The sequence below is a fragment of the Aethina tumida genome, chromosome 4 (assembly GCF_024364675.1).
Source record: "Aethina tumida isolate Nest 87 chromosome 4, icAetTumi1.1, whole genome shotgun sequence".
NCBI lineage: Eukaryota > Metazoa > Arthropoda > Insecta > Coleoptera > Nitidulidae > Aethina > Aethina tumida.
The window spans coordinates 965084-977267 of NC_065438.1; the positions used below are offsets into that span (position 1 = coordinate 965084).

Sequence of the window (12184 nt, forward strand, 5' to 3'; positions counted from 1 at the left end):
ATAATCTTCTCCTTAGAAAGATATAAAACAAATATAATATAATTTTATATATTTAGTTATTCAGAAATAATTTTTCTGATTTTCAATAAATAATATTAAATCAAAATTATACCACATCAGTTTTATTAAATAATTTTAAATAACACTTTTTAATTTATCTTTAAATTTACTGTAAGTCATATTTCAACATTTAATATGTATGTCTATTGGTTATGTCTAAATTAGTTAAAGGAATATTTTGATGAATAATTATCCTACTAAACATTTCATTTCGCACACTGTGGCAACGGCGTCGGGAGCATCATCGACTCGATACGGCAGCTGCCGATCGATGGTGAGTCGCACCACACATGCCCCGTGCAAAACTGGTTCACGACGCGCCCCGGCAAACCACGTGAGGGACGCCGTAACCGACAACGAGGATACATCCACCGTATATAGGAATGCCGATATCATTGTCGCGTATCAGTTCACAGCTTGAAATGATGGCGACACTTTCGTGACATATGTGGGAAGGCAGGCTTAAGACAGTGACAGACAGATCAATTCTTGTACATCTCTGTTTTTCATTTTTATAGTAGGAACTTTTCAAAGAAAAATAGACAATTAACCTGAATTTTGCAATAATATTGTAGGTAAGAGCTTTCAAGCAATATTATCGAATTAATATTCAAATACTGAATAATTCAAAAATAAATCAGGGCCTTCTTATAACTATCGTTCTTTGAAGTAATTCTAATTTATTGTTTGTACCTGTCACTTACTCTCCCCTGTATATAACGAAACGGAACAACAAAACTAATAGTTAATAGAGTGAACAGAAAACACAAGACTACCATAAAGGTACCTCCAACTATTAAAGTCGTTGAATAACTACAACTGTTAAGTATGCCTGGGAATCAAGATCTTACCAAGCTGGCCAGGAGGGCACGTCTAGTACCGTTTAAACAAGATGACCCAGAACTATGGTTTAGCCTTGTCGAACAGATGTTCAAACTGCGAGGCATTAAAAGCGACTCGATCAAATTTGCTATCGTTTCTCTGGCACTAACCCAAGATGTCTTAACGGAGATCCGTGACATTATTACATCGACGCCCGTGGACAACTCATACGAAAAATTGAAATTGCAAGTCATCAAACATCGTCTGGAGAAAGAAGAAATGGAAGACATGAAACCGTCAGAGTTTCTACGTCACCTCCGGAGATTCGCCAGTGGACCATCGACAGATGAAATAGTACGGAGTGTTTGGATCAGCCGCCTTCCAGAAAATTACCAGAGAGTGTTGAAAGACTGTAATGATTGTACTCTAGAGCAACTGAGTTATGTAGCCGATACTTTAATTTTGATAATCCAGGATATTCAAAAGAATATAGAGGAATTGATTGCTAAATTAGCAACTCCAGTATCAGACAATGTCTGCTGGTATCATGGCAAATTTGGTTCTGAAGCTAGACAATGTCAGCAACCATGTTCATATAATGGTTGAAATTAGTACTACTAGTATCATTTTGACCCTTTCCTTGTGAAGAAATTTTAAAGATAATCAAATAAATAACAAATATATCATACATTTGTGTTTTCATTAAAAAAAACTATCTCTTGAATGAAGGTCTGTATTTCAGCTTCATTAATATTAAAGAAAAAACACTAGAATATGACTTGCTCCTGGAAAATATTTAATATTAGGTTCAAACAAGAACACAACAAAGAAAGTTGTGTAAATAAAAAGCATAAATGTATTTCCAGCAATTCTATCATAATAGCTATCAAACTATTAATGTTGTAATTCTCAGATCTGGTTATCGATGAACAGTTAGTATACAATAAAAACCTTTAATTATAGTGTTACTGGCATAAAAGCAAGTTCACTAACTAATACTGACTAATGTGTTATACATAATTTCTGGAAATTAAACCTAAATCTTAGTGTAAATGTTTCTTCCTTAATAAGTGGACAAAAAAATGATATTTCATTAGTTGTTTTCAATATTTAAATCCAAACTCATTTTCCTGTAACAAATATAATTTAATAAATTTCTGACATATATAAAACTTACTAGTAATTATAATCAATTATAGATTTTTAGCAGATATAAATTAAAATTGTTTGTTTTTAATATAGAATATTTTTAGGTTAGGCGTTAATCGTTGCCATAATGACACCCCGTAGATCAAACATACAAATTAAAATACATAGAGTAGGCCATAGAACACCCAGAGTAGATATAGTGATTTCCTTTAAATGCTGTTGCTAAATAACGGACGTCACGTCGTAAATTGCCGAATATAACCCATTCGGTACGTCCCCGGTTTTACCTAACTAAGTGATTTCAATTACCCATAAAAATAAGTATTTTTGATCAGTTTAAGTTAGACATTAAATTTTATTACATGTACCTAGGATTGTCCTCACATGTATAAGTAAGAAAGTAAATATAATCAATAGTCTATTCAAGAACTTCGCAGAATATTGTTATCGATACTTAAGTACACCTGCAGTGAGTCTTCGAGACAACGTAGCAACAAAAGGCACCAAAAAAGAATCAACCATGGTTAAGAATAGGGTTTTAGTGAAATTAAATAAGTTAATCCGACTGGTTCGTACAGCACCGTACAAACAAACAGACCCAGAACTGTGGTTTTCCCTTTTGGAACGGAGGTTTTTTCTGTACAACATCACAGACGACGACACTAAATTCGCTGTGGTGTGTTATTCATTGGACGAGGAAGTGTTGTCGAAAGTGCGTGACATTGTTATAACAAAGCCCGCAGAACGTCCCTACGAAACGCTGAAATTACAGGTCATTAAGCATCGCTTGGAGATGGAAGAAATGGGTGACATGAATGCAATAAATTTCTTGAAGCACCTTCGAGGACTTGCTAGTACGCCATCGACCGACCAAATAGTGCGTGATGTGTGGCTCAATTGCCTTCCAGAAAATTACAAATCTGTATTAGAAAAGTATAAGGATTATACTCTGGAGCAACTGAGTAATGTGGCCAATTGTTTGTTTGTTCAGAATACCATCCAAGAAATTCAAAATATAGCAGAATTTACATTAGCATCTCTGGTACCAGTCAAAATCTGCTGGTATCATAGTAAATTTGGTTCTGGAGCTAGACAATGTAAACAACCTTGTTCTTATAATTGTTGAAGAATTGTAAAGATTATTAAATAAAGAATATATATTTTATACATTTGTGTGTCTATTTAAAAAAACCGTATTTTCTTCAGAAAAAATTGTAATTTATAATTAGTTTGTAGATGGTAATAGTTTCAGTATGAGTACTGATAGAGGTAGGTGTATAATTCTTAAGGTGCAACAGGTTTAACAAGCAAAGTAACTTTCCAGCTAACAATGAGTATAAATTTGATTTTAAAATATTATCAACAGTAAATACTGTTGAAACACTATTAAAAATTTATATGGTACTCAAAGAGATTGATTCAAAATTTACGAACAACCCAATAACAGTCCCGAAACTTGTGATTCATTGATTTATGAATTCACCCGTCATCCGGTGCCGATGGGCCGCGAACGGCGATAAAACAGCGACAAAATTGACACGTTAATAATGCGAAACGCGTCGAATTAACCGGTAATGCGGAATCCACCACCGGTTTATAATATATTCCGGCTTCGGTCGCAGAGATAACCGCATCCTAAGGGATTATGACTTTAATAATAATCACGGCATAATTAATGTCCCTAAACACCGTATAAATCAGGAGGGCGAAACCCATTAATACGCGACCGTGCGGTGGAGGTTCTGCCTCCCACGCGTACCGTCCGACATGTGTGAGTGTGGTCGGTGCTAGATGGATGTCTAATTACGTCTAGCACTTAACACCGGGACGTGTTTGCTTTTTGGTCCGGCCAGCCGTGTCGGGTTTTAGTGGTGGCCTGGGGTCGTAGGTCGCTGGATCCGGTAAAAACCGGATGGGGCTCAATTAGTCCCGGGTCCAGACTGCGACATAATTTAATGTGTAATAAATAGGGGGCAATTCTGGAGATTATGTTATTTGACTTAATTTTGAATGTGTGTTACCACAATTAAAACAGTTAAATTATTGAAGTAAAAGGATTTTGGAGATGTATAGAGCTACTGACACATTTTTACATAAAAAATCATCTAAATACAAGAACAATTTTAATATTTCTAGGATTTATTTCATTTCAATTCTATTTATAACAATTCATTCATATTAATAACAAAATAAAATGATTGACCTCAACTAACTAGCGTTAAATCTTGGTGTAACATGTTAGGAAATGGGCCATCAAACAGTTGGTCAAATGGATAACACAAAAATTAAGTGGGTCTAACAAAATTCTATACTAGAATGGACAAAGGAAGCTTCAAAATGTTAAATGATAAGAGATTTATTAATATGTATTGGATTGGCTGCGCATTCGCCATTTTTAACAACCGTTGTAAAAATGGTGAATGCGCAGCAAAAAACTTAATTAAAATATTCAAATGAATCAGGATAACATATTTGAATACATAAAATTAATTGCCTTTTAGATGTAGTTGTAATTATACAATTTGTTTGGGCATTCACAATGTTTAAACATTTATTAAACATCAAAAACATGTTTTTTATAGTATTTTAAAGGTTACTTTGCTGATTAATTAAAAAAATTTAAATCTCTCCCTCCTGTCAGCGTCTCATCAGAATTCATTTGTGCGAGCCCCGCCATAAAAGTCCTCCCCCGTCGCCGGCCCCATCGCCCGCAAACAAACCCGATACACGCACGGGGCGCAGCGATGCGGTCCTAACGAAGGCCCGAAAATCATCTTGTCGTATCCACGGATGCGACGAAATCCGTCCGTAGGCGGTGCACGGGGCGCCCGGAACGTCAGTCGAGCGCACCGACATAAATCAATTGGTGTCTTTGGGGGCGCCGCATGCGGATTCCCGCGCGCCCTCGCCACCGAAGACGTCACGCGGTCGAAAGCGGCGCGTCGGCGTCGCAACGCTCCGGTCGCCGCGATCGACAACCGATGCGGACGCATTAAAAGCGTCGCTTCGATTAGGGTTGGAGAGGAAAAAAATTATTCGGACGGGACCATTAATTTATCCGACGCCGATTTTATGCATCATAACACTTTTGGAGGGTTTAATTTGATTATTTTATTTTTTATATGGCTTCAAGAAAATGTATATAATTTAGTAAAAGGAAAAAAAATAATAATGTTATAAGAAGTTAATTAAATATATATTTTTCAATATTAATTTTTATTTGTTTTACTAAATTTGATATTAATTATATTAAATTTATTTTATCTATGTCTATTTCTGTCATATATTATCAAACATTATTTATTTATTGCTAAATTTAATTATTAATTATACTTTAATGTAATAGTTACTTACCCTAATCTAACCTAGCCTAGCCTAACCTAACCCAACTTAACTTAACCTAACCTAGCCTAACTTAACCTGATATATATATATATATATATATATATATATATATATATATATATATATATATATATATATATTGTTACAATGAATAAAACTGAAGAATAATCAACATCAAGGGAAATAAATTCACAGATAAATGTCTAATCTCCCCCAAAATAAAATCGCTGATGGAAAGCTTGCAGCGAATTTAGCCGTTGCATTCGCCCGATGGCTAATTGAATTGCGTCGTGCATTCACAGACCGTAGCCCCGATGAAAAATAAATGGTTTTTAATTTCCTGATTGGCGGAATTGTCAATTAACGGAATTTTTAGGTTGCACGCGGGACAACCGACCAACGGGTTGAATGCGCCCCGCTACGGCTTCGGAGCCTTTCCAATCGATAAATTACACTTAACTCTCTCGGAAACGTGGGGATTTTTTTCAATTTTTTATTGCCGTGTTGCACAAACAGCGTTTGCGGCTTGCCCGTTCCGAGGTGGACGGTTCAATTGCTGCGGTGGTGTTTTAAATTGAAACGTCAAGGTGTGAGGCAAGGTTTGAATAATAATTGTGTTTCTAAGAGTAGAAAGTGATATATAAATAAATTAGATATTGAACATTATTTTGTAGACTAGTCCAGACTTTCTTAAGAAAGATAAAATATAAAAAATATATTCAAAACAGAAAACAAGAACTTCTTAAGCAATATTTTAATTATTTGATTTAATTAGGTACTTTTGAAGGTCCAAAAAGTGGTCTACGACATACCAAAAGGAATTCCTAGCTATTATCTGGTTCATTAACAAATTGAACTGAATTTGGAGTTATTTATGTAGTTTTTAATGAGACTTAGCTATGAATTACAATAAGAACAGTAACCGGATAAAGTGTATCCAGCTTAGGTTGCCAAAAAAATAATCTCCACCACATAAACACACTTCTGTGGCGCACGAATTTGAATTTCAAAAAGGTCTGCGAGGGCGACGCGCTCGAGTAGGCGGTAGTGTTCGTGTGTGCGAATTTATTAGTGAACGCGGCGGATTCCGGGAGCGGTGGGTCCATTATCGAAGACCCGGAGTGATTTTCGAGGAACGCAACCAGTTACAAATTCCCTGGTTTGCGATATTTTCATTTGAAAATAAACTTAAAAGCATTTAGTTTATAATACTTCAACTAAATAAACAAAATAAATATTCTGGAGTATCAAAATTGATTATACTTACTCGGATACTTTTTTTTATGCTCCGAGTCGATTATCTTGGCACGCTGATAGTACTTGTTTTTTTCCTGGACGCTCAGCGTGCGCCAGGACAAGCCTAGCTTCTTGCTGATCTCCTTATTGGACTCCGCAGGGTACATCTGAGCCACCGTCTTCCGGTTCTCGTTGGCGTAGAGCATGAACGCATTCAGCGGCCGCGGGATCTTGCCCTGATCCGGGGGCTCCGGAGGCGCACTCTCGTCCGCATCTGGTAATAAGCTTTGTTAGGTTTAGGAATGTGGTTCATTTTGATACAAAATGGGCATTAATTTCAAAATAGGCGTCTCAGAAAAGTATATTTAGTTTTTAGTAAACCATATTTAAATATCAATAATAATTAAATTGTGTATTCAGAGTTGCATACTTCAATTTGAATTTGATGTAAATATTATGAATTAAAATGAATCCTGACACTTCTAGTAAGTAAAAATGTTTTAATTATATAATTTAATTTATTATTAATTTGATTCAGACATGTAAAACAAAATTTGTTTCATTAATTATAAATATAATTGTTAAGGAATATTACCAATCCTTTTCTTCAAATCAGACTATGATCAATTATGAGCAATATTACAAAATGAATAACAGTTTTATTAGTAAATACTTACCTTGTTTTTGGCAAAAGTTCATTCTTCTTTTTGTTTATATGGTTACACTTTATTGGGGAATCCCTTTCTTGGACAATGTTTACTTTTATGAATGAACGTTTTGTTGTGGGATAAAATACGATATTGTCAAACAATTTGTTGTTATGACAAAACAAAAACTGTTCTTAATAGTAATTGAAAGTCAATTTTTAATACTGTCATTCTTCAATTATTTAATTGCGATACAAAAAATAAATCATTTGTTTTCGTAACTAATTTATATAGAAATAAAAAAAACTACAGCAGTATATACAATATATTTATATAAAAATGTACATGTATATTTTATCCAAACCAATGACTACCCATACATTCCCTCGTCCATTCTGTCTGGCAAACCCAACACCAATCATATGCACATCCAGCTCTAGTGCATGTCATGTGCATACACCCTCCATCCCTTTCTGTTGGTGTTCTACACTTGGGACAAGGTTTTGTAAGAACTTTGATGGTGACTTTAGAAGCCTCATCCCATCTGGACGTAGCCGCTCTTGCCGGATCCACGTTGTAAGAACAATTTGCGGCGTCACTTTCCTGATTAGAATCGTTCGTCTCGCAGTCTCCGATGTGATAACCTTGCAGGCACAGCCTGCAGAAAACATACTAAAAAACGAAGGGGTATAAAATATTTTTTTCATTATATCCAAAACTTACACCACAGCCGTTTACGCAAGTTACTTTAGTACAGTCAGGATCAATGAGAATTCCCATACCACAGCCAGGCTGAGGGCATAACACTCCTCCAGATCTTATCACAAATTCTTCAGTTGCAAACCTTTGATATTGAGCATACTAAAACATCCAATATTTTGATTTGTAACTAATTTATTGATATTAATTTCCCACCTGTTCATCAGTTAACAACCTAAAGTGATGGATTTCCTTAATGAAAGAGTCTGCACAACCAGTGGGACAAGCCAGAGTGTATCCATACTCTGGGTGTTGCCAGAACTGCCTTTCCCTTAATCTTGTTATACAGTATTGACGGAAACAATCCAGACAAGTAACGTGTCCGGCTGCACAAGGAAATACAAATACTGGGTCACTGTAAACTACAATTAAAATCTAGTTTACATTAAGATTCCTATATCACCTGGTATCGCCGCACGCAAGGCAAGGAATATCTCTTAAATTAGGCCTGATTAGGTAGAGAGGAACCGCTCCATCTTCTTCGCCAAGTGATGCGTGTTCTGAGCATTTGAAATAGAATTCCGCAAATGTTGGTTCTCGATTATCTAATAGCTGAAACAGTTGTTTTGCCGTGAACAAAACTTATATAATATATAAGAATATTAAAAGATAAACAACAAGATAAAGGATGGTAAAAACGTGATATATATATTAATAAGAAAGGTGAAAATTTGATGAAAGCATCCATACTTTTTCACAGAGTTCAGGATCATTCTCACACAGTCCAGTAATTTGTTTTGGTTCTAAAACATCATTCCAGTTTTGAGGATCTGAATGTACAGTGAAAGCTCCACTTTTACAGAAATGACATCTAACTCTCAGCTTGCCAGTTTTGAGACTTTTACAAGTTGGGCAAAACACATAAAAATGTACCCTGACATTGTCACTACCTACAAATGATAAAAAACAGTTAATTTGTTACTATGTAAATTAAATTCTGACCATTTTTTACAACTTCATCATTGTTTTGTTCATTAGAGAACATAACATTTGTCAAAGTTTCACATAGAGGCTTCACATTTTCTTCCTCCTCATCGATGAAACTGTTCTGAGGCTTAGGAAGTGATTTCCTTCTAACTTTAACAGCATGCAATATACTTTGTTGTCCCAAATCACATTCCTACAACACACTTGATGAAACTTATGTGCTGCCAGTATAGAATTAAACTTACTGCAATGGTAATTTTATCTCCAAGTTCTTTACCAGCAAATATAATTTTCACTTCCTCTGGTTGCAAACCAAGTTGGGGAGCCACTATCTCTTTAACATTCTTTATATCCCAATTAGGATCTAAATCAACAGTTAAGGTATTACCAGTGCTGGTTTTTATATAAATGTTGAGATTATTGCTAATTGTTTTCTTGCCAAACCACAGCAATTGCAGCATCCTGTCTAAAAGGTTTTGAATTATGTTAATGATAAAACTCATAATTAAACATAGTCCAAAATGACGGAACGGGGTTATTACATTATATAGTAGTCTGAAAAATTCTATATTTAGGGGCTTGTTGACATTGCGCAATAATAAAAATCAGCTGTTTACAATTCTAGGAAATTGAGAAAATTTCTAGATATTTTGATATTTTGTGTTGGTAATTCTAACCTAAAATTTACCATTTTGGTCACAGAATACCAAGAATTCAATCTAGAAGTTAAAATTCAAACATATAACGCTTTAGTATTGTGGGCTTTAATGTGGGAAATATAACAGGAAACTTAAAAAATCTCATTTTTAGTAATATGAAGTGGTTTATTTCACTGTATATGAATTAAATTCACATTATTTTGAATTTAATAAATCCTTGTTATTATTCATGATATTAATTCATATGATATTTAATAATTTCTTACTATTTAATAAAATTAATCTTCTTAGTCCAGAGTACCTACATGTTTATAAATAAATGGTAATTAATTTCTAAGAAATCTTAAAAATACTCAAATCAGAGCGCCCTCTATTACTGTCATACAAGTTCCCCCTCTTCAGTTGCACATCAAACGTAAATAAAAACACACTCTGCAAACAGTGACTGACAGTGGCTCCTGTAGAAAAAATAAGCGTGAAGTAAGTGTCACCTTTTCAAAGAAAAACAAACAATAAAAATGGGTGAAGATGATCCATACGCAGTTGCAGCTAAAGGTAAATTGAAACTCAAGTGCGACACAGGTATTAGTAAAAAGAAGAAAAAGAAGAAGGACAAGAAACTTCTGGAACAAGTATCTAAAACAATACAAGAGGATAAATCTGAACCAAAACCTAAAGTACAGACAAAAACTAAAGCCGAACTGGCATTTTTACAACAACAAGAAAAAATGGTATGTAGGAAACCTTTTTAATTCAAATTTGTTGAATTAGTATAAAACATTCCTAATTGCATGTCATATTGAAGCACAAATGTTGAGGAATTAGTTTTAGTTATTTAAATACATGGTTTATTCATTTGGATTATTTTGTAGCAAACCAAAAGGATATTGGAAAAAGCCTGTATGACCCACAAAGAACGAGTTGAAAAGTTCAACCAACATTTGGACAGCCTCACGGAACACTTTGACATTCCCAAAGTATCTTGGACTAAATAAAATTATTTATATCAGATTATGTATGTAATTTTCAGTTAATAATATTTAATTTAATAAATTTAAATGTCAAAGTTATAATTGGTAAGACCTGTACAAAGAATGTCGATTAAATAAACTAAATTCTTGTTTAAATAATTATTATGTATTTGTACTTATAAAAATAGTAATAAATAAAATACTATATTTAAATTTATTTTATTTTCAATTTATTATTATTAACAGTCTTGTCAACAATCTTCCATAAACATTTTTCAAAGTATTGTGTAGAAAAGTTCTCATCCAAACGTTTTTTGCCAGCCTTTCCCATTTTAGTTCTATCCTCCTTTAATATCCTCTTCATAAATTCAGCCAGGCTCCTTGCATTGGGTTCACACAAGTAACCAGTAACTCCATGATCTACAGTTTCCCTTGGTCCACCACTGTTGCAGGCTATTACTGGTTTACTGACCAGCATTGCTTCCAAAGGTACAATTCCAAAATGTTCATTGACTGGAGTGTATACTAAACAACTGCAGGAATGTAACAGTTCTGCTTTTGTAGAATCTGGTGGTGACTTCAGAAATATTACTTTATCCTCAAGTTCTTTATCTTTGACAAGGTTTCTAAGTTGGCTGAAGGTGTCCGCATTTACTTTTGATTGAGGATCAAATCCTCCAGCTAAAATAAAGTATATTTTATCCCATTCCTCCTTAGAAACAAAAGATTTTAGTTGATCCATTGCAAGAATAGCTAGTTCTAATTTTTTGGCAGGATGAAATCTATTAAATGACAAAAATACAATGTTATCACTAGCATTTGATTGTATTTCTGGCACTAATTCACTTATAGGTTTTGGAGTGGAAAGTCCTTTAACAATATCTTGGAATGATGAAGCAATTGTGGGATAAAGTATTTCAATTTGATGTGTGATGTCTGGGAATGTTTTCCTGAACACTGAAGCTGTATATTCACTGTTCACTAAAATGCTATCAGATTTAGATGTGGCCTTTCCTTCAAACCAATCTATGGGCTGGCGATATAGTTTCTTAAGTTTTCCACCTGGGGGGCTTGCCAATAAATCTGGGTGATGGCAGTAGTAAATAACTTTTTCATTTGCCAGCTTCAGAATGGGGTTAGCTACAGGTATTAAATCCGTAAAATACAGATCAGGCTTATCCTCCTTCCTCATAAACAACACATAGACAAGGCTCAAGTAAAGCATTCGTATATATGCACACAACGCCTGAAATCTACCAAACACATGACGGGGCAACCAATCTCCGATAACTTTAACAGGAAACTGCCCGTTTTGAAGCTCAGGGAACGCGTGAGTCTTATTGAAGTGATTTGTTATGAAAAATACTTCGTGATTTTGCTTCGTAAGTGCCACAGCTAAGTCTATAACCAATCGTTCGGCTCCTCCAATTCCCAGGTCTGGATGGATAAATGCCACTTTTAATTTTTTCTCTTTTGCCATTGTGGCAACTTTAAGTTGTTATCTTATAAACATTAAAATTAAATAGGTTAGGTTCTTCTTCTTCTGAGTTGCATATCAGCTGTCGTTGACGTTTGTCTCAAGTAATTTTTGTGAAATGAGAAGTTCCCA

At 34.5% G+C, this 12184-nt stretch overlaps 5 protein-coding genes across 9 annotated transcripts in view; 2 read left to right on the forward strand and 3 right to left on the reverse strand.

Annotated features, from left to right (window-relative positions):
- Nucleotides 1–7406, reverse strand: part of LOC109601768 (transcription factor SOX-3) — a 43195-nt gene extending 35789 nt beyond the window's left edge. For all 3 annotated transcript variants that reach the window (XM_020018051.2, XM_020018047.2, XM_020018048.2), the window contains exons 1-2: nt 7290–7406; nt 6644–6886 (exon numbers count right to left, since the gene is read on the reverse strand). In XM_020018051.2, coding sequence (XP_019873610.1) covers nt 6644–6886; nt 7290–7311 — 265 coding nt within the window. In that variant the 5' untranslated portion in view covers nt 7312–7406. The remainder of the gene's footprint in view (nt 1–6643; nt 6887–7289) is intronic.
- Nucleotides 192–1570, forward strand: LOC126265409 (uncharacterized). The gene is made up of 2 exons (XM_049966790.1): nt 192–635; nt 815–1570. The coding sequence occupies exon 2, from the start codon at nt 889–891 to the stop codon at nt 1486–1488; it is 600 nt and encodes a 199-aa protein (XP_049822747.1). The 5' UTR covers nt 192–635; nt 815–888; the 3' UTR covers nt 1489–1570.
- Nucleotides 7407–7569: 163 nt separating the features above from the next.
- Nucleotides 7570–9631, reverse strand: LOC109601762 (E3 ubiquitin-protein ligase parkin). Of its 3 annotated transcripts, none has more exons than XM_020018038.2 (8): nt 9488–9631; nt 9191–9407; nt 8961–9138; nt 8709–8908; nt 8422–8570; nt 8175–8373; nt 7983–8120; nt 7570–7931 (listed from the first exon to the last, which is right to left on the reverse strand). In XM_020018038.2, coding segments are annotated over exons 1-8 (1401 nt in total). In that variant the 5' UTR covers nt 9490–9631; the 3' UTR covers nt 7570–7613. The 3 variants fall into 3 exon arrangements, with proteins under 3 accessions (XP_019873597.1, XP_019873598.1, XP_019873596.1); XM_020018039.2 differs by having other exon boundaries at nt 9191–9411; nt 9488–9629; XM_020018037.2 differs by having other exon boundaries at nt 9191–9544.
- A 392-nt stretch (nt 9632–10023) lies between these two features.
- On the forward strand, nt 10024–10788 carry LOC109601759 (protein FAM32A). The gene is made up of 2 exons (XM_020018030.2): nt 10024–10335; nt 10477–10788. The coding sequence occupies exons 1-2, from the start codon at nt 10123–10125 to the stop codon at nt 10597–10599; spliced, it is 336 nt and encodes a 111-aa protein (XP_019873589.1). The 5' UTR covers nt 10024–10122; the 3' UTR covers nt 10600–10788.
- LOC109601758 (alpha-1,3/1,6-mannosyltransferase ALG2) lies at nt 10779–12148 on the reverse strand. The gene has a single exon (XM_020018029.2). The coding sequence runs from the start codon at nt 12053–12055 to the stop codon at nt 10790–10792; it is 1266 nt and encodes a 421-aa protein (XP_019873588.2). The 5' UTR covers nt 12056–12148; the 3' UTR covers nt 10779–10789.
- Between the last annotated feature and the right edge of the window lie 36 nt (nt 12149–12184).

What these genes read in the sequence shown, in the direction of transcription:
- LOC126265409 (XM_049966790.1), top strand. Translation starts at nt 889, where the DNA reads ATGCCTGGGAATCAAGATCTTACCAAGCTGGCCAGGAGGGCACGTCTA.
- LOC109601762 (XM_020018037.2), bottom strand. Translation starts at nt 9,448, where the DNA reads ATGAGTTTTATCATTAACATAATTCAAAACCTTTTAGACAGGATGCTG. An exon ending in GAGATAAAATTACCATTGCA is followed by an intron (nt 9,139 to 9,190) that starts GTAAGTTTAATT and finishes AGTGTGTTGTAG; the next exon opens with GAATGTGATTTGGGACAACA. An exon ending in ATCCTGAACTCTGTGAAAAA is followed by an intron (nt 8,571 to 8,708) that starts GTATGGATGCTT and finishes CAACTGTTTCAG; the next exon opens with CTATTAGATAATCGAGAACC.
- LOC109601759 (XM_020018030.2), top strand. Translation starts at nt 10,123, where the DNA reads ATGGGTGAAGATGATCCATACGCAGTTGCAGCTAAAGGTAAATTGAAA. An exon ending in TACAACAACAAGAAAAAATG is followed by an intron (nt 10,336 to 10,476) that starts GTATGTAGGAAA and finishes ATTATTTTGTAG; the next exon opens with CAAACCAAAAGGATATTGGA.
- LOC109601758 (XM_020018029.2), bottom strand. Translation starts at nt 12,055, where the DNA reads ATGGCAAAAGAGAAAAAATTAAAAGTGGCATTTATCCATCCAGACCTG.